This window comes from Aspergillus ibericus (genome assembly GCF_003184845.1).
Source record: "Aspergillus ibericus CBS 121593 unplaced genomic scaffold BO80scaffold_60, whole genome shotgun sequence".
NCBI classification, from domain to species: domain Eukaryota; kingdom Fungi; phylum Ascomycota; class Eurotiomycetes; order Eurotiales; family Aspergillaceae; genus Aspergillus; species Aspergillus ibericus.
Window position 1 is genome coordinate 138,437 of NW_020292158.1, and position 25,211 is coordinate 163,647.

Sequence of the window (25,211 nt, forward strand, 5' to 3'; positions counted from 1 at the left end):
TATGTACACTTCTTAGTACCAAGGCACATGTCCACTCCTTTTCCTATGGCAAATCCGAGCGATCGAATAACAAAGTGAGTGGGAGCATGCCACAGATGGTGCACATCCGACTCAGCCGGAACCGAAGATATGTTCATCAGTTTATAGTACTATACTATACGAGAACGGAGACGCTATCTTACGAAATCGGACAGAGAGACCATTGATTTATAATAGGGATAAGAGTAAAGTCTACATGTTCTACGAGACTAGATCCAACGATAACAGAAAAACATATTTATAACATTGACATATGAAGGACAATTCGCAAGCAAAACCCGGCATGACCGGAGCATATCACGTAACCGGTGACGGGCGAATGGATCGTGAAATGATAAGGAGCAGTACAGTGAAGCAATAAGAAGACTCTTCTTTCCTTTACATACAACTCATAATCGTTTTCTTTTCTTCCAAACGTAGCCTCTTACTTCATGTTGTTTACGGGGTGGCCCGACTCATGCTGATAAGACGCTTCACACCAACCTATTGAGAAATTGTATTAGTAGGAGTTACTGGAGGAAGACTGTGAAATACTCACCATCCAGTTGCCGCACTCGTCCGTCCTGTTAGTCATGATGTCCACGTGGATCGTCCGGGCAGTCTCGTAGTCGCGCGCTTGGATGGCGCGAGCCAGCTCCGCCATGTCCGCAATCGTGTTGGGCTTGAGCAAGTCCTCGTTGTTGAGGTGGTCGAATAGGATGCTCAAACGCCGCTCCGCATCATCGACTTGTGCCTTGAAGGAAGAGGGGGCCCGGGACTTCACGCGCTGCATATCTGCGGAGAGGATCTCATAGATAGGCATTGCATCTGCCGGGATGTGGGAACGGTCGCCCGGGGCTTCAAAGGGTCAGAACCAATGGCATGATAGAAGTGGTATAAGGGGTCTACTCACGGTACTTCGGTGCGGCGGGGGCAGGCTTTCTTTGCGAAGATGCCGTGCTTGGCCGGGAACCGGGGGCGGCCTGAGGCGGCGGGGCATGCTGCTGCGCGGGCTGCACGTGTGGCGGAGGAGCACCCGAGACATACTGACTCGCGGCCGGGGGCTGAGGCGCGTACGGAGAAGCAGCCGCCTGCGGGGGCGGAGGAACAACCGACCGAGTCTGCAACTGCGGGCTGGCTGCTTGGGCTGCTGGGCTAGGAGCATACCGGTTGGACGGCGGCGGCATGGTAGGCGGTGCGTTGTATGGAGACGGGCCCCTAGGGATGGATGCTGGCACGCCCATGGCAGCGGCCGTGGGAGGAGACTGGGGCAGGGAAGCGTAGGGGTTGGCCGGCGGAGGAGGCATCGTAGCCGAAGCCGGCTGGACGGTAGGTGGCGAGGTGATCCGGGGGGGAGGAGCAGCGCCCTTTGGCGGAGGGGGGACTGAAGGTGCCCGCTGACCAACCGGTGGAGGGCCTTGGGCAATAGTGGGCGACTGGTTGGGGAACGGCGACGAAACAGCACCAGCGGTAGCGGCAGGGGTGGACCTGCGCGGCGTGGGAGCTTTGGCAAAGCCTTCAGGCAGGTCGTTCCATGCGGGCAGGTTTGTAGCGGTGGTATACGTGGTAATGGTGGGAGCAGGGGACTGGTTGGACCCTGCGCGGGGAGGCGGCGGCACGGTGCCGCCTAGGGGTTGAGCACCGTAAGCAGGTGCCTGTGGTGGCTGGTATCCTGCAGGAGTGTAGCTGCTACCGCCAGTTGGGGGTGCATACGGGTTGGTAGGCTGCAACGGCGCGGCAGCGGTAGGAGGAGCATAAGGGTTGGCAGCAGGAGCAGCAGTTGGCGGAGCGTAGGGGTTGGCAGCAGGAGCAGCAGTGGGAGGAGCGTAGGGGTTGGTGGCAGCCGCCGCCGGAGTGTAAGGCTTCGGAACAGCAGCTGGAGTGACAGGGGAGTAAGCTCTCTGGGGCTGGAAGGCGTTGGGCTGTGGGAGAGGCTTGTTAATGGCTGCCCTGGTCGCGGTAACGGCGGGTTGCGCCCTCTGGGGCGTGGCCTGTCTCGTAGCCAGCTTGATACGGTTCCGTGCGATTTCAGCTTCGGGGTGCTTCTCCGGGACAAGGTCAAGGTACTTCTGCGCAACTTGGAGACGTCCGTGGGTTGCGACAACGTCAGCATACTCGATGTACTTGTCGTACAGGGTGCTGAGCTTCCAGTCCGACTCCTTGGAGCGTTCCGTGTCTTCGAACTTGGTGACCTGACGGAAGATCGTCACCTTCTCGATGAGCCCTTGCAGAGCACGGACGTGGATCGAGAAAGCGGAGTCATCCGCAGCATCCTCAATGGCCTTGTGCTCGTTTTCACGTAGCTCCTCAATCCATATCGCCACGACCTTCTCGAGCTTGGATCCGGCCAAGAAACAGAATGAAGCATCTTTGCGCAGACCCTGCTCCTCAGTGTTGCGGAGTTCCTCCTCCAGTCGGTCACCAAGAGCCTCGCAGAGGTCGGCAAACTCCTTGTCATCGGCGAAGGTGCAGAGAGCTGCCATGACCTCCTTCCAGTTGGACAAGTCCGCATTGTAGACGACATCCCAGAGGTTCTTGCCGACAATGGAAGCCAGAAGGCGCACGTAGTTGGGGCTGTTGGTCTGCTTCTGGAAGTAGTGCTCCTGGGCCTTCTCAATGCATTTGGGACCGCCACAGATGGCAATCATGAAGGCATCGGACAGGCGATCTTCCTTGAGGGCGACATCAAGCGCCTTCTCGAAGTCTCCGAGGAGCAACGCCCGGGTGATGCCCGTGTCAGCCTCGGTCTCCGATCCGTTGAAGATATGGAAGGGGTTGTTGGTCTTGGCACCCTTGGAGGCAGCCAGGTCGGACAAGAAGCTGTCCGCCTCCGGGTTGGCATCAAACATGGATTGCAGGCGCCTGTGCTTCTTGGCTCCCGACCCGCGGGATTCCTTCGCCGCCTCCCCGTTGACTTCGTCATCCTTATCCAGCCCGAGCTTAGCCAAGCTATCGGCGGCCTCGTCAGTCTGGTCGGCAAAGCCAAGGTATTCGATAAGACCCTTGCGAGGGTTGTTGGAAATCAAAGCTTCAATGACCTTCCAGTCAGCCTTCTCCTCGTCGGTGGCTGCGTTAGCGGCTCTGCTTTCGCAGATGCTGCGCAGATCACCCTCCTTGAGTGCGTTTTCGAAGGTCTCAGTCGACTTTCCAACAGCTTCATCAACCTCAAACGGGCTGATCTTGATCTTCGACGCACGCTGTCCCTTCTCGACCAGGTTGACCGAGACCACTCTGCCTCCGAAACCGAAGGTAGCGCTGCATGGCCGTTCAAGCCACTTCGGGGGCTTGGGCAACGAGAAGCTCGAGACCTGGGGCTGGGTCTGGGCCTTGGCGAAGAAGTCCTCGCCATCCAGAGCCTGGTTCTGATCAGCGATGGCCTGTGCAGATTCGGTGCTGGTGTTCTGGATGGTCTGAATGGAGATCTTTCCATCGAACGACGCGGTGGCGAAGAAGTTGGGGTTGTGCGGGTTCCAGCGAGTCTGGAAGGTCCAGTTGGTAACGACGGGGAATTCGCCATAGGCATGTCCGGTTTGCGGGTTCCAGCACATCGTGCGGTTGTCTTTGCCGGCGGAGAGGAGCAAATCGGGGTCCTGGGCACACCAGGAAAGCGACAACACACCGAACTCATGGCCGCGAAGGGTCCTCTCGGGAGCATGTGAGTTGCGGAGATCCCAGACACAGATTACCGGATCGGATTCGAGAGGAGTCGCGGTGACAAGTTTCGTAGGCTATACTGCGTCAGCCCGGATTGCATATCCCGAGTGATGTTCATGAGCGCCTTACCTTCTCCGGGTCCCAGGCCACAGCGCTAACCGCTTTGCGGCCCATGTTATTAAGAGTCAAGCTCTCCTTCTTCGTCTTGACATCCCACACAGTAACAAAGCCTGCACTGCTACCAGTGACCAGGATGTGTGCAACCTTCTTGTTCCAATCCAAGCACTCAATGTCGTCCGCGCGGGCAGCCGTGCCTCCGAGTCGGTATGGGTTCGCGATGTTGTTCAGGTCGGAGATGTAGAGCTGTTCAAAGTGTAAGCATCATCTCCTAAGCCCGTCTAGCCCATGTAGCCTACCTCGCCCTTTGCACCACCGGTTGCCAGCAAGTTCGAGTGTTTGGGGTTAAACTGCAGAGCTTTGATAGCCCCTGAATGTTTCGAGGACCTCGAGATCAAAGCCTCACTTGCCGAACGTCAGCCAATTGCCCGCCAACTGCATATCGCACGCCGGTCAACTCACCTGGATCCATCAAGCAGCTTGTCGGCATCCCATAGATCCAACGAGCCGCTCTCGAGAGCACCGGCTATGACACCCCGCGAGTTATCTTCGGATTCGGTCCATGCTAAGTCATTGAAGCTATCGGAGCAATCCAGTCAGCCTAATCGGCATCCCTTACACGGCGGAAGACGGAATAGAGGCAAAAGGTAATTACCCGGAATCGGTATCGATCTTAGCTACCGGCTGTAGCTCGCCGCCGGTCTCGTGGCGGCTCAGGGCCAGATCCCAGAGCTCGAGACATGTCTGATTGGAGAAATCGACGTCAACAGCACCGGCCCGAGTACCAGTGGCGATCAGAGGCGAGGCAGCGCCGGGGGACCAGGCGAAGGTGGCCGTCCGGGGAATCTCCCTCAGACGCACCATGGTGAGATGAAAGGAGCGGCGGGATAAGGAAAGGGTATAGATTAGGAGAGGACCAGACTCGAATTAGGAGGGTCTGGCACCAAAGGTCATAGAAAGCAGGACGAGGAGCAACACCGGGAGCAGGGCAACCAAAAACACGAGCAGCGAAACGACCCAAGAAGACCTCCCCTCTCTAGTGCAGGAGAACCGAGGGGTGCATGTACGGTCAGTAAGTTGCCAAGTATGCGATCGAGAGCGTCACTGCAATCAACCAAGTGTCCTCCTGGAGGCGCTCGGGGGGGCTGCTGGGCCCCTAAACCGCTTTGGGCCCTCGCCAAAACACCGCCCCGGGGCACCACGTGATATCAGGTTGCTCCGTCCCAGAAAGTCGGGCCAGCGCGCGGTCGCTTTCCCCTCCTCTCCCCTCAGTGACGTCTTCCATCCTCGTCCCCTTCCGATCGCTACCCCGGGACCATGAGCGAAAAGGCTCGTTTGAAATGTACCGTCTACGTGGGGGGGCTGGATCAGGCCGTGACGATGCAGACGCTGGCCGAGGCATTCGTTCCTTTTGGTGAAGTCGTCGATATCACCCTCCCCAAGCCCGATCTCCCCAACTCCAACGAACTCCACCGCGGATTCGGCTATGTGGAGTTCGACCTGCCCGAGGATGCGAAAGAGGCGATCGACAACATGGATGGGAGCGAACTCTACGGCCGGACGATCAAGGTTGCTGCTGCCAAGCCGCAGAAGGATAGCAACGAAGGGCTCGGCAGCAAGACAGCTATTTGGGAGCAGGTGCGCAGCGACGCTAATCTGAGCTATACATCATATGCTAACTGGGTACGAAACTACAGGAGGGCTACCTGGCCAAATACGCTGTCGATGAGGAAGACAAATTGGCCGCCGAAGAGGCGCAGGCCAACGGGAACGAACGTCAAGACCCCATGCAGGGATTGGAGGAGCTGGACGTGGCCGGACCCAAGCCGGAGTGAGCGCTTTAACGACGCAACTCGCGCCAGGGAATTGGCGAAACGAAAAAGGAAAAGCAGAGAAGGCGGCGACAGTAATATGCGATATTACTCCATCAGAACCCTTCGTTTAAAGCCGTACTATTTACACGCGCTCCAACCCTGAGCCTGAGCAATTTCGAGCATTCCATTCTTCTCTGCCGCTGCGCGACAGGGTCCAACTATCCCGTGCATGATACAGATCGCCGACAAATCAACCAGAGAATCGCCCATTGCAATTTGATTCAAATGTGATGGTACATTCTTAGTGGTCACGCTCCTCGGGGCTGTTGCGGTAGAGACGGAGGGTCTTGTCGGTCATGAGCTTCTTGGAGCTGGAGTAGATGGCAGCACCAACGGCGACACTGCAATGGAACTGTGTCAGTGGGGGGCAGGCAAGACTGCGGGAGTGGGAGGGGAGGAGATCGGTGGATCTTCCAGACATGTCATCTAGAAGCCATAGGATATCGGGCAAAGAACATACCCAAGGACCAGACCTGTATGATTCAAGAAACTGTAATTAGCCTAGCCTTCTTCCAATGGCAAGGGGTTCTCAACCGCGACGTACCGAGAGGGATCAACTCCGGGGGGATTCTCTTCAGAGTGCGCAGACGCTGAGAGATAGTGTGGGCTAGAAGCCAGGCGTTAGTCCAATTCCCACTCCAACACAACAATCAATCCGTGACGCCTCTGCCAAACGCGCAACCGGGGGGAAGCCCCATACCGCTGTGGTTTTCCTTCTGCAAATCGGTCAGCCATCATGTCAACCAGTGGGCGTAATTTTTCCCTTCGGCCACGCCCACACGGGGACCAACACCACTCACAGGAGCAGGAAAAGCAAAGGGCCGAGAGGCCTGCATGCGCAGAACACGAGTCGGGAACATGGCGAAGAGCTTGGGAAGGGTGGTGGTGCAAGAGACCGGAGGTAGGTGTGGGATGGCAAGATCGGAAGTGGTGACGGAAGTCTGAGCTTGCTGGAAGGGGAGGTTGAACCAATGGGCCGAGGGGGGAACTTAGGTAAGGCAGTCGGGTGTGTTTAGGAAACCTTGGCGCATGAGTGGCTCGCTAGGCCTGAGGCGGTCACTCGAACTTCCGGCTTCACTGCTTCACGGGTCATTCCACTCCACCGGCCGCAGAACCTCCTCTCTTTCTCCAGATCTCTTCTCCCCCTCCCCCTCCGCCCTTCCCCCCCAATTCCCCCTCAAGTTTCCTTCACGAGGTTACTACTTTCTCTACCGTCACAATGGGTGCCATTCCTGAAGCCGATCCCGATGAGCCCGTCGAGACCAAGCCCTTCAAGTTCGTGACAGGTGAGCTTTCCCTTCGGGTCCCAATGGGGTCAATTCGTGTTGTAAAGGAAGTCAATTGCTAACGATTCACAGCTGGTATGTTTACTATAGGATTTTGAGCATCCGCGTCGTTATCGCGGCTGTCGTGATCGAGATTTTCGTGCGCTGACACTGGAGGTGATGATAGGCTATGACGCTCGTTTCCCCCAGCAGAACCAGTACGTGATTTTCACCTCTAGACTCGGTCCTAGCTCCGCATCCGTAACTGACCATCTCCCCACAGGACCAAGCACTGCTGGCAGAACTACGTCGACTACCACAAGTGTGTCACCGCCAAGGGCGAGGACTTCCGCCCATGCCGTCAGGTAACTCACCTCGATGTACATTGCCAACCAACATCCTAATCACCGCTGAAATAGTTCTACCACGCCTTCCGCTCTCTCTGCCCCAAGGCCTGGACCGACAGATGGGACACCCAGCGCGGTATGTAATCAATTCCTTCCTGTCTATCAATATCACGTCCCTTTGATATCCACCCTTCCCCCCCAAGGCTCCCATCAGCACCAAACTAACACTTTAACAGAGGCCGGCAACTTCCCCGCTCGCCTGGACCGGTAGATGCGTAATCGCTTTCCCTCACAGTTGATTGAATTTCAAGTGTTTTCCGTGTCTATCAACATGTACTCTACCCTTAGTTGATCCAGCGAGAAATGTTAGATCCGGACCCCCAGACACGCCAACTGGGGAGATGGGTGTATATAGACTCGCGTAGTTGCAATGAATGTGCGAATGTCTAGCACCCTGTAGCTGTAACCCTCTATACCCACCATATCTTGAACATCACATGTTCCTTTGACCCGGTATATGCCGACCCGAACGGACCGGATAAATTCTCCCACCTACCACTAGTACTACTGATAGATTATGAAGTGTCCGACCAGGTAAATAGGTACCACTAGGTCACATTAACCGCGGGCAGATAAGCTACAAACCGCCGTACTCCGAATACCAACCCAATATCCCGAAAACGGAGATCGTATGATCGGCTTATCTAACCACCTCCTTTTGCACGACTTCTGTCTGCAAAGCATGGGTTTGAACATCACATGATGAACCCTACCTGGAGACTCCCTCGCTCATTTTCCCAGCCAGTAGCACTTCGTCGACGAAATCAAGATACTTTCCTGTGCCGCTTTCTATTCACATCCAAGATCAGCCGTCACCACAGAGCCTCTCCGTCACCACACCCATCACGATGCCTTCATGCCATGGCTCACGCGTCAAGGGAAGATCTCTACCACCCTGAGGTAGATATTGAAGATCTCGAGAACTATGTGCCAGGCGGATACCACCCAACTCTCATCGGAGACACCTTTGGTAGTGGCCGCTATACCGTCGTTCACAAGCTCGGGTTCGGTGGATATTCAACCATCTGGCTCGCCCGGGATCAGCAACGCCAACGCTACGTATCACTAAAGATACTGACTGCGAGAGCATCGTCAGATAGCCGCGAGGGGCAGATCCTCACCTACTTGATGAAGAGCGACCTTACCCATGCTGGAAAGCAATTCATTCCGCCCCTACTTGACCAATTCTCGTTTCACGGTCCCAACGGGCATCATCGGTGCTTGGTCGGAGAGCCTGCTGGATGTAGTATTTCCAAGTCCAAGGAGGACAGCACAAACTTTATGTTTCCCCCGGACGCTGCTAGATCTATTGCCGCCCAGCTCCTTTTAGGGTTGTCTTATCTGCATGCAAATGGCGTATGCCACGGAGGTGCGGATCTATGCAGCGCCGTTTCCTGATCCCGCATACTAATCCCAAGCAGATCTCCATTTGCGCAACTTTCTCTTACGCATACCAGACTTCGACGGCCTAAGCACAGCCGAGCTATATCAGCGCTTCGGCGAACCCTCCGAGGTTCCAATCCGGCGAGTGGATGGAAAGCTCGGTGAACCCCACGCACCGCCGCACGCCATCTATCCCATGGCTATGAGCATGCCTGCCAACGAGCTGGATAACCCAGAAATCATCATCTCGGATTACGGAACGTCCTTTGTTGTGTCACAAACCCCCTCACCGACCCTCCACACTCCGGCCCTTTATTCTCCCCCAGAAGAGTTCTTCAATGAACCCATCACTCGACCCACCGCAGCTGACATATGGACCCTAGGGGTCAACTTGTACGAGGTCTTGGGCGAGCGTCCCCTCTTCGAAACATTTGCCTGGGACCGAGATGACATTGTCGCCGAGATGATCAATACGCTGGGCCAACCGCCCGTGAGATGGTGGAATTGTTGGGCTAACCGCTCCGAATTCTTTGAGGCAGATGGGTCATGGGTCACTGACTTCCGCCGTATCAGCACTCCCGTCTTCCGGCGGCTGCGTCAGCGCCTCTGGGACATGGGCCGTGGCGAGACGGAGCAGACGTGCCAATGGGACGTTGCGGGTGGTGAGCTTCGTGCGCTGGAGAACTTGCTTAGAGCGATGCTGGCGTTTGAACCTGCGGAACGACCGACCGCGGATCAACTCCTCCGGTCGGAGTATATGGTGAAGTGGGCGTTGCCTGCGTGGGAGAGGCAGAGGCAGAGGCAGAGGCAGAGGCAGAGGCAGAGGCAGAGGCAGAGGCAGAGGCAGAGGCAGAGGCAGAATAGCGCTCACTAGCAGATGAGGAGCATTGACTGTCTGCGACAAGTAGATTGATCAATATGCATCCTCCCACTCCAGCAGTTCCGATAATATGGATGTCATCATCGCCGACCTCAAGAGGCGGCGCCTGTCTATGACTCGAAGCCATTGGCTGAGACTTTCTTGGATAAAGGCGCCGTATGAAGGAGCTGTATTGCCCATTGAACCTCGCCAGGGGATGTTCCATGTAATGAATGACGGAATCAAGCGCTCTTGTCATCAAGCTCTGAATAACTAGTAGATGTGACACTATATCTGCCAATCTGTCCAACAGAACTCAATATAGCGCTCAAGGAAGTACCAGCCGAGAAAGCTAGAAGTGCTACACTCTTTCACGTGTTAAACCCTTAGAAAGCCTTGGGTTCCGACGCGGAGAAAATCGATCGTTAGCCCATTTGCAAGGGTGGTGATGGACACAGAGCTGATCACTTCGCTAAGAGATATACTACTCTTCTGGACAGGTTATATCCCCTCTGCAGGTGATACACGTCTCCAGTTAGTTAGGTTTACATCTACTATAGATGGTTCTAGGATATCTTCACCCGTGGAACAGATCTCCCTTTCTTTCTCCAATAGAAGCCAGTAATAGTAATAGCATTGATGATAATAATCCGATGCTGGAATTCTTCCTTCTTGAATCTGAACTAAAGATCCAGCCATGATCAAGATAACATTCATTACACACTACATGCTGATAGGATCCTATAATGATTTCATTTTTAAAGCTCCCCCCCCCCCCCAATGGCATCCCTGATCCCCCACTCTTCCCCAAGCGCTGCGATGACTTCAATATTCATGACTCGGCTATTCGTTCTGGTAGTGTTCCCGGGTGGGGGTTTCTTGTCTGAGTTGAAATCCATCTCCTGCTGTTCTTTGATTGTCCCCGTTCTTGTCTAGCTTTGCGTGATACCTCTATATAGCAAGATGATATGTACCGTCGGACTTCTCGTGCCTGCTTTGTTTAGCAGGACCGACAGCCAATGAAGGCACTCCCGCTTGGTCTGAGTCTTGGAGGTAGCATTTCGGATGAAGCTGAGAGAAAGAGAGAGGGATGTTGAGATGCTTGGGCTTTCTGAAAAAAAAGGAGTGGGAGCGGTGGTCGTGGACACGTCCTCCGTCTATGTCAAGGGGTTGGGTCTGCGGGTCAAGTTGGCCATTACATTCATCTGGTCATGTATCGTTTGTTCTATCAAATCCTATGTCCTCAGTGTCTCCGAGTCCGATAGAAACAAAAGCGCAGGGGAAATCCAACTCTAATAACATTCCAATCTACTCTATCTAACCATTCCACGTCTCTAACTGAGCAAACTAGATACATAGATCAAACAAAGGCAAACAACCATCCAAGCATGCACACTCTATAACAATCTGGTCTAAGCAAACATGGGTAAATAGCAGGATCTAATGTTCAGCGCAAGTTCCGTCCTCGTGGCCACGAGAAAAAGGAGGGATAAAAGGAAGGATATGAGGTGCTGTCAGAGGGGGATCAAACAGACAGACGGTTGTCATAAAACTAGAGGACAGAAGTCACGCAAGCCAGCCCGGAGATGTAAAGAAAAAAAAAGGAAAAGTGGTCTATAGATTATGTACAGAGGTATGATCACAAGTGAATAAGGAAAAAAAGAAACAAGACTTTTGTCCTCCGGTAATGCTTCGCCAAATAAGATCACAAAGAGAGAAAGAAGAAAACCGTCTATGCCGTGAACGAGGAATCGGAACGGATATCACAGATATGTGTTCAACACAACAGGCAACAAGAACAAGGCACAAAACACTGATTCAACTTCAGTGCTTGCCCGTCTCAGGAATCCCCTTGAACAAGCGGTAAAGCTTCTTGTGTTCCTCGAGGAAGATAAAGGTAGCAATGGTATGAGGACCCAAGCGGATAAAGCTAGGAACCCAGCCGCGGAAGGCCCAGGCGAGGCCCTCTTTGCGGGTGATATCGCGCAGCAAGCCAATGATGCTCTGACCGCGGCTCTCGGCGGGGGAGGCGCTCATGACGCGGGTCTTGATGACATCGACGGGACTGCAGACCGTGGTTGCGACGAAGCCGGCCATGAAGGAGGCGGTGAAGTGCGTGCTCATGTTATCGGACATGCCGAGATGTTCAATGCACAGGCGCTTGAAGGAGTCGTAGGTGGCCAATTGCGAAGTGGTCATGAGGATGGCACGGGTCGAGTTCGGCCAGACGCCGCGGAACAAGCTGGCGGCACCCTCGGTGCGAGACATAGTCACCAGACCGTGCAGCGCATTGCGGTAGTTCCGGCGCTGGGCCGGGGGGAGAGCAGCGTCGGACTGCATGCGCACGTTCAGGACATCGGCGGGGTTGCCGGCAATACCGCCGATGAAGCCGGAGGTAGAGGCAATGGCGATCAGGCTCAGGAGGCCGGGAGGCGAGTCGGGGGATGTGAAGTAGTTTTTGAGTTCTTCATAGATACCGAAGCGTGTGGTGGAGTAGGTAATTTGGCGCAACATTGCGGCCGACAGCTACACTGGCTGGTCAATTGACATCAACCCTCAGGTACGGATCTCGATTGGTACATACCCCACTGTATAGACCCCGGAGTCCGTCATTCTTGACCACATGTCCGAAGGTGCCGATCATAGTCGAGGGGGCACCAGGCCCACGGGTTTGCAGGCGAACCTATGAATGGTGAAGCGCACATCGATCAGTGTCTGCGATAACGGGAAGTATAGCACGGCGAACGCGAGAAAACCGGGGCGATCATGAAATCAACGCGGGAGGCGAAATTACCTTGACTGCAGTCGACCATTAGTTTCCAAACCGATAGACTTTTTTAGATTAGAGCTTACCAAGATCCAGAGGATGAGTGACGGCAGCGGCCATGCATGATGCTGAACCACCGAACCAGAAAGGATAATGAACTTTTTTTGCAGGGGTTGACACAACCGCCGGCTGTGGGGGATGCGACGTCTCCAACTTGGCGCCGCTTGCCATGGTGGACATTTCAGCGGAGGGAAGAAGAACCCGGGGAGGAGGGGAGAAAGAGCGGAGAGGTGGAGGGAGGGGAGATTGCAAGTTGAAGCACCGGAGCAGGGGAAGAGCAACAATAATAATCTTTCGTCTGACGAGAGAGAGAAGGGAGCGTAAGTGGAAGTAATACGCTGGTAATCTAGCTCGGCGCCGGCCATAGATCAAGTCTCCGAAGCCCTGCTTTTCGGCTGCGCTAACCGATCCTGGCTGTCCGGGGCCAATCAACTGCTCGGTTTGCCGCGGTCGGACGGACGCCGAGCGGTAATGCTCGGTAATGGGGGTATTTCAAGAAGCCTTCTCGATCACTGCGGGGGCCATGCCATCGTGATTATCTCGTGCGGTGACTTCATGTGGATGCGGTCGGTCTTTCAATTGCCTCCGATTGATGGGAACCATGAGGATGACCAGTAGGAGCTTTCTGGTCACCTGTCGGCTGACCGCGACAGTAGTACGGAGTACTCGATCAGACTCTGCGTGGTTCGCCACTACGTCACGCTGCATGTCTTATGCGGCGGATGAATTAAGGTACTATGAAGCGGCTACGCTGGATGGGTGGACCACGTCAGGGATTGATTTCGGTCTTGTATCCTGGCACCGAATGGAGATGGCGATATCTTCTCAACATGATTCTACACAGTTATAGTACAAAGGCCAGTCGCAGTATCCTGCATATAGTACATCACAGCATCCGGAAGTAGAACCCGCGGCAATCACCGGAGCTCAACTCCCAGCAAGCCCACCAGTTTCTGGCGCACCTTCTCATGCAGGTCGTTCGTCTCTTCATTCGTCAGGGTGCGCTCCAGGCTCCGGTAATTGATGCGGTAGCACATGCTCTTCCGGTGGGTCTTGGGATGGGTGAACTCGTCAATGAGTGTCACATCCTCCACCAAATCTCCTGCCTCACCGCGGACAATCTCCATGATATCATTCTCATGGACAGGTGCGGCTCCGCCCGCAGCACTGCCGCCGCTAACGGACGCGGAGGGAAGCCAGAATGCCACATCCTTGTAGCAAGCGGGGTGCTTAGAGAATGGCTCGAAGCGGGTGATCTCACCCGCTCTGAACTGGGACAGGAATCGCTCATCACGCGACCAGAACAGACGAATGTCCGGGATGTTGAAGAGGAGCATGGCGATGCGCTCCAGACCGATACCGAACGCCCATCCGACGCGGTTCGGCACGTCCGAGTTGTTCAGCAGCTCCTGCTTGATCACACCGCAGCCAAGGACCTCAAGCCAGTCTCCCTGCCAGAACACTTCCAATTCCCAGGACGGACTGGTGAAGGGAAAGTATGCTTCCACCCAGCGGACCTTCAACGGCTCTGGTGCCTCCGCGGACCCGGCGGCGGCCTTGCTAGCCTCGGTAAAGATCTTGATCACCATGCGCTCGAGGGATCGCTTGAGATGTGCCGCGATGGCCTCGACTTCCTCCGCGCTGTGGTGCTCAGCCTGAAGGGGGTTTCTCTGGGCATGGATGGTAGGGTTGGGATCCTCGACCTCGACGTCATGAGTCGGGATTTTGTTGACATCCTTCATGATCGCGACGGCCGTTTCGCTAGCATGCTTCAAGGGTTCATTATCCGGACGCTTCCAGAGCATGGCGCCTTCCATCTGATGGAAAATCGGGTAGTGGCTGCGGTCAATCGCATCCCTCCGATACACATCCGCGACAACAGTATAACCCACTTCCTCCGGGCGCGTACTCTCATTGCGACTGATCTGCTGGAAGTATGCCTGCTGGTGGGCACTCGTGTGTGTTCTCAAGACCGTCTTATCATTGACGTAGTACGTATCCGTCCGACTCCGGCCGGGGTGATCCAGAGGGAAGCCCAGGACATCGAAGTTCTGCGCAGTCGAAACGACGGGGTTCTTCTCGGTGTAGTTTCCATAGGTCGGACCGGCAAACTGACTCTCAATCAATTGGCGTGTGATGGCGAGAGGGTGGTTCTCATCGAGGTATAGCCGACGTCCAACATGGGAGAGGATTGTATCCGGGGTGTTGGTCCACTGATCTGTGCGGTAGGACTGACCTTCGATGGTCAAGGATTGCCGCGCAGAGGCCGGGGTAGCGGGTTTGCGATCAGCATCTGTGTTGTCGTTTGTCCGGCGGATGGCCGAAGAGCTCCAGGCTCTCCGCTTCACGGCCAAAGGCTCGGAGAAGTGCGAAAGCGGGAGGCGGATGCTCCGACGGGGAGATGGAATTGCCCATCTGGCGCTACTGGCGCGCAGGGCCCTCCCTGTGGCAAAGAGACGCATCTTCGAGTGCTGCGTGATGCCGAAGGCAATTAAGAGCTGGATGCGGCGCTCGACAGCTCCGAGCCGACAAATCGCATCGGGCCGGGAAAATGAGGCCCCGAGGGATATACGGCCAACAACTACTGAATTTCCAACAATTAGGTGAGAAAAAGGACAGCAAGCACTGTTTTTACTGCTGTCCTCAATATACCGAAAATACAAGTACAATTACCGACAGCCGCAACGCGTCTCATGATAGCTACAAAGCACGCGTAGACTCATCCACCGTTTGATCAATGACTTCTATTAGTCGTCTAGATCAAAACACCTGCATTGCCATCCAGGCAACCAAAGTGATGCAAGAAAAACAACATGATTCAATGCCATGCAAAAGTCATCCATATCCGGGTCAATGCCAATCCCAACATCACAAGACCACTTTTCATGAGGAAAGAAAAGGAACAAAGACACCAGCCAATGATAATATACAGAGTAGGGAGGAGAGAGTTCCGAAGCAACGCCAAGAAACAGAATAGCAGAAGCAGAAGGCCACATAGGAAAGGTGTATCATACACATGCGTTCATAGACAAAGCAGCAGTGATCCGGGCATCCCCGGATATTCTAAGCCCCGTCGAATTAACGTAAGTCGATCCCCATCATAGCGAAGACATATTTGGTATATTATACAGGAAGGTAAGACAGAGTTGAAAGTAGAGATGAAAGTGAAGAAAGGGTTATCGTGTTTGAAGAAAGGTCTAGTTGTTCTTGACGACACCGACCTTGGCAGCCTGCAGAAAATTGTCAGCATCAAATTCCCGCAAAATGACTAGTGGAGCAAGCACTTACCCGCAGGACGCGGCCGTTGAGGCGGAAACCAGTGCTCTGAGTGTACATGATGTCGCCGTCCTCCTTGCCCTCGACCTTGGCCATGAAGGTGGCCTCGTGAAGGTTGGGGTCGAACTTCTGGGCCTTGCCCTCCTCGGTGAGCTCGCTAGGGTCGTAGCGCTCAAGACCATGCTTCTTCAGGGTGTTCAGGAGAATGTTCTGGGTCATCTTCAGACCAGAGACGAGCTCCAAGAAGTCCTTGTTGGCCTCAGTCTGGGGAGCATCGAGCTTTTCCTTGGGAACGGCAAGAAAGGCGCGGTCAAAGTTGTCGATGGACTCGAGAAGATCGCCCGCAAAGCGCTGGATGGCGAAGTTACGAGAGTTCTCCATATCACGCTTAGTGCGCTCCTGCAGGTTGAGGAAGTCGGCCTTGGAACGAAGCAACTTGTCCTATCGAAAAGGTTAGAGAGGAATCATAGGCACCTTTTGTTATAGTTGAAACAGAGCAAAGGGTGGATTGAATTAGGAGCGCTCGCATGACGAGCCAGGGAGCTTTACCTTCAAATCAAGAGCTTCCTTCTTCTTCTCTTCGAGCTCCTTGCGGACCGGGTCCTCGGCCTCCTCAGTGGCAGCCTCGGTCTTCTGCTCACCGTTCTCAGTGGAGTAGAAGCGGTAGGCAGACTGGCGGGCAATTGGACGGACCACCTGGGGGATCTGTGACGTGCGACGGAGAGCCGATGTGGTGGTGGAGGTAGGGCGGACGGCAAGGAGAGACCGCTGGGCCTGTCTGAGGAAGGTTCTCTGGAACATTTTGAAAGGTTAGGAGAGGAAGTCCGTGACAATGGATGACAGAGCAGGGATAGGCAGGAATGGAGTCGTGAGGTTGAACAAGAACAGAATCGCCGATATCGAAACAGAACTTTCGGCGGCTTCAGCTGACCGCCTTCACCGGGAGAAACCTCGGGCCGGATGATCGCGTGCCTTCCAGTGGCCTTACCATAACAAGGCCCTGCGGGGTTGTCCTTGCATTCTCCTTGAGACTATCTATTTTCTCATGTCTCTGCAACCGATAAAAGGCTGTATACAAAGAGAATATCTAGCTCATGAGTGCCGCCTAGATATGGAGCACCAGATCTCTCCCATACAGGAAGGCGGTAAGCACCGCAGTGGGTAGTATACTGCCTGCACAGGCCTGTCCCACGTGCTCGATGGTGCTGATCCTTTGAAGGGAGCAATCTGCGTCCTGCAGAGGAACAGTTCCAATGCATGCCTCGCCGCAGTAGAGGATAGCAGGTATGCCATGGTGTCCAACTGAATATCTCCCAGCTTTAAAGAGTTTCATGTCTTCGTTCCATAGAACGGTGCTAGAGCAAGACCCAAAGTCTCTACAAACACTGCAAGAAGTCGAGATATGTTGGGACATGCTATATTCCACCTTCTACGCCCGGAGCTAGAAAGGATATATCCCTTTGGGCCTACGTGGTGCTTGACAGAATATCAGCAGCGCATACACTCCCCGCCCGACCTGGTCACGCTGCCAATCATTGTTCACGCAGCTTGGCCTCGACTATTTCAGTCCTCCCCCGCATCCAGCGAGACCATGTTGAGTGCATTCGTCTCACGAGATAGGCTTGGCAGATGTACGCCTGTTATCATGCATTTGAATTATCCAGTCCTCTTTCTCATCAATGCAGAGATATTGGGCCAGTATATCCCAGCATCTTTCTATGACGCAAGGCTTTGCGCAACAGCTACGTCGTATGTGTAACCGACAAGGAAGCCCCGTACTCGGCGCACAAGTGACCTCTGGCTCAGAGAATGGGCCTCGGACCATAGATCAATTTTTCGTCTTGATCAAATCCTTAGCAACATCTTCCTCCCGATCTCCTTCCTCGAGTCCGTTGCTCAGCCCGGTGGCTCTCCTGTAAAGAGGCTGATGATGCTCCGTTAAGGCAAGATATTACAGTCGGACATCCGCAAACTAGAATTAGTGGCAAGTAGGATTCCGAGTGCCATAAAGGTCGGGTCTGGGATGAGACAGTCTTCTCGGACAGCGCACAGCTGGCATCTCTGTCTTCAACGGTACGGCAGCCCCAATATGAAGGCTGGCTCGGGTTCCACACACCGGATATAAAGACCGTTTCAGGCTATAGCATTTCCCTAATTGAGGGAATATCAGCGTGCGCCTCCAATGACACGACAGTCCGACCTTGACATGTCGCCACTGGCTAGACACTATAGTGCTTAGATGGCTATGCCGACTGGATGACCTAGTCTCCTCCGATGACCTGGTTATAATGTCGTGGGCAGCACAGAAGAGGCTGTCTAAGTAGTCCAGAGCAACAGCTTATGAGTACTACTCGCCAGGCATATGATGTAGAGGCGTTGGATGAGGAGAAAAACCGCTCACATGACCCCCCATCACCGTGTCGTAAATGGGAGTCGCTTCCGGTGAGCTATTAGCCTGAACTGCGCCTGAATGCCAAGCATGGAATCCAATATGAGCCCCCACAAACCAAAGGAAGGCAACGAAAGGGCCCGTCCAGGTGGCTCTCCAGATCGATGGTTCCTACGATGGCTAAGACAATTGCTGAACAAAGACGTTGCCTAGGCTGCGACGGCACAGCTGCCAAACAGTATGAAACGAATCTGGCTGAGGCTCTTCCATCGAGTTACAGTGCATGCGCCCTCATGAGCCGCACTAGAAAGGCTTGTGCCAGTGCAAAGCCTTGCTTTGGTATAAAAGCGGCGGAAACGACGGTCATGCAACTGCCTGTCCGTCAGTATCGACAGCCTCGACAGATTTTTGATACAACGATGCATCCCATAAGGCTCCGCGTACATATGCTGTCTCAACCTACGTTTGGCTAACCAAACGCATCAGATTAATCAGATTTGTAGTGTGCAACCTGGCTAGCAGATTGGACCCTAGCGAGCGGGTGCATTGCATGATGGGGACGCATCAGGGCAGCCGAGTGGCTATGCCAGCGTACGGGATGGACGTGGTCAGAGCTCAGGGCTTAGCTAGGTAGGTTCATGCAGTGTCACCCACGGTCTCTCCAGGCAGACAGAAACTGCCCGCGGGATAGGAGAAGAAGAAAACCGATGAGATAAGCCGCATCGAAATTGGGGGGTCTCAAGGCATCATGAGCCTTGCAGGAAGCCATAGTACAACAGTCAAAGACCGCTCTGGAAATAGGAGCATGAGCAAGCCACGAGCCAGAAACAGCACCTGTGACATCGTCGTACAAGGCAAAAAAAGAGGCTGCAGATAAAGTTGTGCGGAATCTGGCGCTGCAGGGTCCTAGCCCGGGGCATTGGCGACGGTGACAGCCAAGCTGCCTCACCTCGGGGAGGCTTGGACTAGAGCTGAATACGTGGCCAATACGTCTATGCAGTAGCAGGAGCATGGTATGCATGGGCCAAGGTCAGAATCTTGCCTGCCTGGAGTAGCGATGCCGATAGCTTGGGGCCATCGCCAATTGGACTGTTGGAGAGCGTAGGTATCCGTATTCCGTGATCTGCGATTCATCACCGGCTCTCCACTGTCGGGGCGGAGCTGCATGACGATGGAGCATGGAGTGTGCGGAGAAACCGGAACCATGGACGAGTGCGATCCTTAAGGAAGACAGATAGGGGCAGGGGAGCAACTAGGGAGCAATCATGTGTCCCGGTCAGTGGGCACGACGTATGTAGTATCCAAGATGCCGGGGCTGGTGATGGAGTCATTGGACACTAGCGAATGAAGGATCATCATCCATTCAGGGACTCAGGAGTCATCCCGTTGAGACACCGAGACTGAGGACGAGGAACAGTCAAGCCACAGTTAAAATCCATCCCGGAGAGATCCGCACCGAAGAGCAGCGAATGACATGAGGGACATCGTCATGGAAGCAACCAATAATGGGGCCTCTAGTGGCAATAGTGGCCGTTCAGCCACATCTTGCCTCGGTCTGTGGCGAATGCCGCCCGCGTGCGGAGATCGCCAGGCACGAATTTGGGCAAGTCCGAATTTTCATGAGAAGGCAGTGCAAAGCCAGACGCGAAGGCCGGCGCTGCGCCTCCAAGTCGACGAAGACGGGTAGATCGGTCGCGCCTATAAGATGCAAGCGGTTGCGTCTGCAGAATCCGTCCTTCCCAGCTACCATCTACACAGTACACAGTACTACTAGACCTTCAAGATCAGATCCAGATTGGATGTTCGGGTGCTTGAGATCCACGCCTTGAATAAGCGCCCGCCAGTCGACGTCCCGCCGCTTATCTGCATTCCAGTCGCTTTATCATCGCCGCCTCCTCCACTTCACTTCACTTCTACCTCTACTCTCTACCATCGACCTTCTCATCTCTTTCTTCCTACACTCATATCCTACTACCCACAACACAATGAACACAATGACCATGAATACCTCACCACCTCAATCTCTCACCTCCTCTCCCTCCATCGGCGCCCGTCGATCCTCGGCCTCATCCCGCCCATCTCTCACCCTGGACATGACCAACCTGCCACCGCTCTCTCAACCCACGCCCCCCTCCAACACCCTCATCATCACCGATCTGAACGACCTCGTCCTCTTCCAACCCAACTCTCTCGCCGCTCTCCGCACCTACCTGGAATCTCTCGCCCCTCTCAACTCCTTCTCCCCTCTCCCCTCTCTCCGCCGCATCGTCTGCTCCTTCCACACGGACTCCGACGCTCTCCGCATCCGCAAACTCCTAACCGGCACACCGCTCCTGGACCGTCCCGTCCTCCCGAAGGTCTACTTCGGCGAACCCACCCCCATCCTCGCCGACATGGAATCGCGCCCTAAGCTCCTCGAGGCCCCTCAAATCGACAAGCTCTTCTTCATCAGCCCTCCCCCTTCCCCGCCCCACGGATGGGTCATGCGCCAGGAAGATCCCCCGAACAAGGAAGTCCACGCCAGTGATCTCGCTCACGCTCTCGCCAAGCTGAAGACCGAGCAGTCCGGTACCGCGGAGGTGACGGAGCCCGTCCCGACGGCCATGGCATCCATTGAGCCCGGGACCCCGATGTCCATGACCTCCGATAAGCGGACGGGGAGCTGGCCCGTGGCCCTGTCACAGACCCGCAGTCGGAGTAGCACGCTGATCTACCACCCCGAGGACCACGGGGGCAGCCCGAACTTGCCGGCGGTCATGGTGGAGGATACGAGCGCCTCTCCGGATGAGGATATGGATATGGATGTCGAGATGAGCCCGATCGAGATGTCGGTGAAGAAGATGCCGCCCAAGACGTCGCGGCCGCCTGTGGAACTGATGGAGGGGATCTGAGTGCAGTGTTGCACTATTCTCTCTGTCTCCGTTTCTGAGTGTTATTTTGGCTTTCTTGTACAGTCTGGCGCATCCGGTTGTTTCTACTCGGCATGCATGGGTTCCTTCTTACGCTCGGGATGCATTGTTTTTGGGCCATTGGGGTATGCAGTTAATGTTCTCCTGCTCCGACCATGGATGGCGTTTTTGGGCTGGGAGATTGTCTTGTGCACATAAAGCATTGGTTATGAAGCATTTTTCAGCATTGTTGGCTTGGTTTGGATTTTCTCTTCTCCCCTTCTGTCTATCGGTATTCGATTCTACAAACCGGTCTGTATATATAGTGGCATAAATAAGACGGGCCTACCCTTTCGATTGTGCATCGTGATACCCTCATTCCGTAGAGACAGTGCCCGCCAAGTAGCATATCTACCGGTCTAGTCAAAGAGCACCACGGCACTGTGCCGGACAATCTCCGGACCCAGCACCGCCGCCAATTCGGCAATGATCCCCTTGACTGATTGCGGGTTATCAAGAGGCATTTTCTCCCATCCCACAAGGTCCTACGAAGGTAGTTGGTCAGTTTGCATGCGTCTAGATAGCCGGAATCGGACGTGTGCTCACAATCATATGTACGAATGTTCCATGGACTAGAAGAAGCCAGTGATCCAAGTCCAGAGCCTTGACTTCGTCCATCGTCAATGCTCCGGGCATGTGCAGGTCGAATAGAGACACCTCTTCGTCGTTGATCTCGGCATCTGCTTCGGAGCGATCGTCCCCAGGGTTGCTGTCGGATTGGCGGTCCCGGGAAAGAGAGACGTAGGGCCGCTCGTCGAGCTTCTTGGAGAGTTCCCCATCAAGTGGATCCCATGTGTAGGTCTCCGGGTCTGTGTAGGTGCGTCAGCCGTGTTTTGGGGAAACTGAAGAGCTTGCTTGATAGATGCTGGGAATTACCTAGAATGTACTGTGGGCGGAAGGTGCCCTTGTAGCGCATCTTCTGGCACGAGTGGATGTAGTAGCCTGTTAGTCGACTTAGTGGGGTCCCTGCAGAGATATCGAGGGTTGATAGCCTACCCATGTAGTAATACTGGTATTGAGCTTCAACCGCAAGGGCAATTTCTCGCACTGCGCTGAGTTTCCCAAACTCCCACTGCTCGTAGTCCGGATCATAGCTGATCTTGTTAGTTGTATCCGCCGCTGCTTGCGGTCAGGTACTTACAAGATATAGACCGAGCTCACCCCAGTCGGCATGAGGTCCAGTACCGCCACGGCGATGAGCTTTCCATCCAGTCGGTAGCACTGATGCCACGACCCTAGCTTCTTCTCGTCCGACTTAGCGGGATTGGCCGGGGACCGCGTCAAGCCTGAGCAGAGGAAGCGTTTGAAGTCCTTGTTTGCCCATTTGGAGGCATCCTCTTTATGAACCGTGGTCTGATACTTGAGGAACAGCTCGTATCTTGGGGATGTAAGCCCAAGTCATCGATGATAGGCAGCAGTGTACTTACTTGGCCTGGGAAATGGAGTCACCTTCCAGATTGACCTCAAATCGATGAGCAGGCTCGAGGTGCTTCTTTGTCTTGGGGTCAATGGGCCGCTTCACGTTGCTGTACTCGGCCTCGTGGACGGCACCGAGCAGGTCAAAGTTGCACTTCCGACGCTTCTTCTCCCTACGACACAGGTAAATGAGCCCACATACTCCACCACCTTGGACATGTATACTTACTCCCGTGTCTTGGGACAGAGATATGCTGCTCTACGGATGTATTCGGGGCCTAGAACAAAATTGTTCCAGCGGTTGATTGCCTTCCGTTGGTCTCTCCTGGGCGTAAAGGCGGAGGCCTCGAGCCTGCAAGCGTCAATGGAGGTGATCGAGAACGGGACGCGGACCAATTACACACCTCATCGTATAGTGAGGGCAGCATGATCGTTGCAGGTTCTGCTTGTAGTACAGTGTCCCCGATCTAGGCCAGGATCAGCGACTGACACCCAGACGAGGAGCATGTGGCTCGCATTACGAAGGCGGACCGCCGTACCTTCTCCAGCCCCTATTGACAAGGGATTCATAATGCGCCGGGCGTACAGAGACCGAACTAGTGTAGTAAGAGGCACCTGCAGTAGACGCGCATCAGCGGTCCCATCCGGCAGCACGACGACATTCCGCGATGGACTACAATGGAGTTTTCGAGGTGGGTCGGGAGAGACATACTGCCATTATCAGATTTGCAGTAGCCACAAGAGTTGCGCTGGTAGCCTAGGCAGTCGAGTTAGGGTATGTTGATGCAGCCATGAGGAGGATGAAAAGTCGCCAAGGACCTTCGCTCGTTAATCGGAGAATATCCGCACCAGTGGGAGGACGTGATGGTCTCGCATGAGATGGATGAGGACAGTGGGTGCTATGTGTATCGTGGTGCTTTTGGCCAACTGCGGCCGTAAATGGAGGGGAAGCGGTGGATGAGGGGCAGCAATAGTACATCAGGTTTCAGCGGGAGGGGCACAGAATCCCGATCTAGATAGAGGATCGGTGGAAGAGAAGAGCAACTAGGGCCAATAACGACTGCACGGGGAAGGGGAAGCTAATCTGACTGGCTGCTTACCAAGGGGTCGGAACAGCGACAGCTTCCTCGCCTGTTCGGCATCGACGATGGGTTCCATGGCGTGTCGTCGTCGTCGTCGCAGGCAAGTAGTGCGATGGAGAACGGATTCGCTGGCAGCGCTGACGGCGGGAAAAGCAGAAAAAAAAAAGCAAATGGGAGAGAGTCAGGGGAGCGCTGGGGAGTTAATCGCCCGTCAACGAGAGAGGAAGAAATCAGGAGATTGGAGAGGGTGTTGAGTCAGTTGCAGTGGCTGAGTGAATTGAGGTTGTTGCGGCGGGAAGCGAACTACTACTGAGTGAGGAAGGCATTACTGTCAAACTTCCCCCCTCAGGCAGGCAACCCGGATACTTAAGCACGCCGGGCACTGGATTCTACAAAATCCCCTGTCTCTTTAGCAGGAAGAACTAGAGGGCTTCTACAGGTCGTGCATTATCGTAGACCTCCTCCACAGTCCTCGGAGCATGTCCCCGTCACTTCCCGGGAGGTAGAAACAAGGTTGAAGGGGTCATTCACACGGCAGAAGTTCATGATGCTTCTAGAAGAAGACCTGAGCTGCTGCAGCCCATGTCAGTGCGGCATGTCAGATCAGAACAGCCAACCCCTGGTCCTGGTGTCTCTCTGGTGACTGCGGCCGTGAGGCTTATAATTATTTCCCCCTCGTATCCTCCACGCCGGTATTCTCTTTTGCCACCGGATTGCATGGCAAACTCGGAGATGAAGGCGATGCGGAGCAGGGCGGCCTACTCCGTACAAAGGAGCGACTCAAACCACTGCTACTGCAAGTTGGTCATAGCTTTCCCCGGCAGCTCCATTGCCCTTTTCAACCAAGTACAGCGGCGGAGGTACTACGAAGTACTCCCGAAGTCGAAGGACAACCTCACTACGACGTAGGGAGGGAAGAAGGAGGCGGCGGTTCCATACGGTATGGTCCATCCCCATACAGGCCGCCGCCGTTACGATACAGGTATGTAAAGCCGGCGGTACCTAAACGGGCCTCGATCGAAGCGGAAGTTGGCCAAGTGTCAATCCTCGCGACGAATTCTTGCTGTGTCGTGGGTGCTAAGAGTTGCTGGAATGTGGTACGGTGCGCTGCTGGACGATCCTGGATTCTCGCCCAAATCACAATCCTCCTAGCATCGGCGCTCCGAAGGCAAAATGGCCTGGATTTCGCACCCGATACCCCAGACCATGACATCACGTGCAGAAGCCCCCCCAACGTCCAAGCATCATCGGCATCATTCTGGCCGGCGATGCTAGGATCTCAGGATCCGCACCGCAACAGATCGCTGCTGTGTTGTCGCATCCAGATCCAATCGCCACCGGGGAGTTTCTCAAGCCACTATTAATCTTCTGTGCAGGCGACCTCAGTAGTTCCATTCCTTTGCAGTTAGTCACCGCATTGTCCGAGCAACATCAAGTCATCAACGTTCTGATCGGCCCCATGGTTCCTCGGCGGTGGGCAGGCAGGCAGGCAGGGACATACATCATCGCCCACGCGCAGCCCGGTCGGTCTGGATGCCTTTTGCCTTCATTGTTGGGCTTTTCGCATGCGCATCCCTTGTTCTTTGTCCGGAAGGAGGTCACAGCTGCAGACAAATAGGAAAACTCAGAACAGCCACCTTTCCGGTCATTCGAGGATTTGGCGGCCGGCCGAGTGGTTTGCTGGTGCCCCGCATCC

The 25,211-nt window shown here is 54.7% G+C and overlaps 11 protein-coding genes across 11 annotated transcripts; 4 read left to right on the forward strand and 7 right to left on the reverse strand.

Moving 5' to 3' along the window:
* Positions 1–243: 243 nt before the first annotated feature.
* Positions 244–4,725, reverse strand: sec31 (putative protein transport protein (SEC31)). The gene is made up of 7 exons (XM_025722955.1): positions 4,445–4,725; positions 4,252–4,368; positions 4,089–4,194; positions 3,802–4,035; positions 932–3,746; positions 578–876; positions 244–522 (listed from the first exon to the last, which is right to left on the reverse strand). The coding sequence occupies exons 1-7, from the start codon at positions 4,651–4,653 to the stop codon at positions 478–480; spliced, it is 3,825 nt and encodes a 1,274-aa protein (XP_025570598.1). The 5' UTR covers positions 4,654–4,725; the 3' UTR covers positions 244–477.
* A 381-nt stretch (positions 4,726–5,106) lies between these two features.
* On the forward strand, positions 5,107–5,624 carry BO80DRAFT_366886 (RNA-binding protein; the record flags this gene model as incomplete). The annotated part of the gene is made up of 2 exons (XM_025716261.1): positions 5,107–5,427; positions 5,487–5,624. 2 exons carry the CDS (start codon positions 5,107–5,109, stop codon positions 5,622–5,624), a joined length of 459 nt encoding a protein of 152 aa, XP_025570599.1.
* Positions 5,625–5,678: 54 nt separating this feature from the next.
* Positions 5,679–6,557, reverse strand: BO80DRAFT_429256 (uncharacterized protein). The gene is made up of 5 exons (XM_025720425.1): positions 6,464–6,557; positions 6,364–6,379; positions 6,208–6,270; positions 6,124–6,136; positions 5,679–6,004 (listed from the first exon to the last, which is right to left on the reverse strand). The coding sequence occupies exons 1-5, from the start codon at positions 6,521–6,523 to the stop codon at positions 5,905–5,907; spliced, it is 252 nt and encodes an 83-aa protein (XP_025570600.1). The 5' UTR covers positions 6,524–6,557; the 3' UTR covers positions 5,679–5,904.
* Positions 6,558–6,882: 325 nt separating this feature from the next.
* BO80DRAFT_366755 (cytochrome c oxidase subunit VIb) lies at positions 6,883–7,546 on the forward strand (the record flags this gene model as incomplete). The annotated part of the gene is made up of 5 exons (XM_025716258.1): positions 6,883–6,942; positions 7,106–7,146; positions 7,212–7,293; positions 7,348–7,411; positions 7,512–7,546. 5 exons carry the CDS (start codon positions 6,883–6,885, stop codon positions 7,544–7,546), a joined length of 282 nt encoding a protein of 93 aa, XP_025570601.1.
* A 335-nt stretch (positions 7,547–7,881) lies between these two features.
* Positions 7,882–9,917, forward strand: BO80DRAFT_429257 (kinase domain-containing protein). The gene is made up of 2 exons (XM_025720426.1): positions 7,882–8,704; positions 8,757–9,917. The coding sequence occupies exons 1-2, from the start codon at positions 8,197–8,199 to the stop codon at positions 9,590–9,592; spliced, it is 1,344 nt and encodes a 447-aa protein (XP_025570602.1). The 5' UTR covers positions 7,882–8,196; the 3' UTR covers positions 9,593–9,917.
* A 1,038-nt stretch (positions 9,918–10,955) lies between these two features.
* On the reverse strand, positions 10,956–12,714 carry BO80DRAFT_429258 (putative mitochondrial dicarboxylate carrier). The gene is made up of 4 exons (XM_025720427.1): positions 12,431–12,714; positions 12,372–12,376; positions 12,162–12,260; positions 10,956–12,103 (listed from the first exon to the last, which is right to left on the reverse strand). The coding sequence occupies exons 1-4, from the start codon at positions 12,573–12,575 to the stop codon at positions 11,402–11,404; spliced, it is 951 nt and encodes a 316-aa protein (XP_025570603.1). The 5' UTR covers positions 12,576–12,714; the 3' UTR covers positions 10,956–11,401.
* A 455-nt stretch (positions 12,715–13,169) lies between these two features.
* Positions 13,170–14,887, reverse strand: BO80DRAFT_429259 (phenylalanine--tRNA ligase). The gene has a single exon (XM_025720428.1). The coding sequence runs from the start codon at positions 14,864–14,866 to the stop codon at positions 13,322–13,324; it is 1,545 nt and encodes a 514-aa protein (XP_025570604.1). The 5' UTR covers positions 14,867–14,887; the 3' UTR covers positions 13,170–13,321.
* A 714-nt stretch (positions 14,888–15,601) lies between these two features.
* On the reverse strand, positions 15,602–16,481 carry grpE (mitochondrial nucleotide exchange factor MGE1; the record flags this gene model as incomplete). Its single annotated transcript, XM_025721748.1, has 3 exons — positions 15,602–15,634; positions 15,693–16,121; positions 16,230–16,481. The coding sequence occupies 3 exons, from the start codon at positions 16,479–16,481 to the stop codon at positions 15,602–15,604; spliced, it is 714 nt and encodes a 237-aa protein (XP_025570605.1).
* A 234-nt stretch (positions 16,482–16,715) lies between these two features.
* On the reverse strand, positions 16,716–17,355 carry BO80DRAFT_429261 (uncharacterized protein). The gene has a single exon (XM_025720429.1). The coding sequence runs from the start codon at positions 16,971–16,973 to the stop codon at positions 16,773–16,775; it is 201 nt and encodes a 66-aa protein (XP_025570606.1). The 5' UTR covers positions 16,974–17,355; the 3' UTR covers positions 16,716–16,772.
* A 2,454-nt stretch (positions 17,356–19,809) lies between these two features.
* Positions 19,810–21,324, forward strand: cbpA (putative calcineurin binding protein). The gene has a single exon (XM_025720430.1). It carries the CDS (start codon positions 20,064–20,066, stop codon positions 20,958–20,960), a length of 897 nt encoding a protein of 298 aa, XP_025570607.1. The 5' UTR covers positions 19,810–20,063; the 3' UTR covers positions 20,961–21,324.
* Positions 21,169–23,871, reverse strand: BO80DRAFT_239059 (arginyltransferase). Its single transcript, XM_025714530.1, has 11 exons — positions 23,534–23,871; positions 23,146–23,190; positions 22,973–23,048; positions 22,838–22,900; positions 22,663–22,785; positions 22,445–22,606; positions 22,159–22,395; positions 22,014–22,111; positions 21,894–21,959; positions 21,564–21,826; positions 21,169–21,502 (listed from the first exon to the last, which is right to left on the reverse strand). The coding sequence occupies exons 1-11, from the start codon at positions 23,589–23,591 to the stop codon at positions 21,377–21,379; spliced, it is 1,317 nt and encodes a 438-aa protein (XP_025570608.1). The 5' UTR covers positions 23,592–23,871; the 3' UTR covers positions 21,169–21,376.
* Between the last annotated feature and the right edge of the window lie 1,340 nt (positions 23,872–25,211).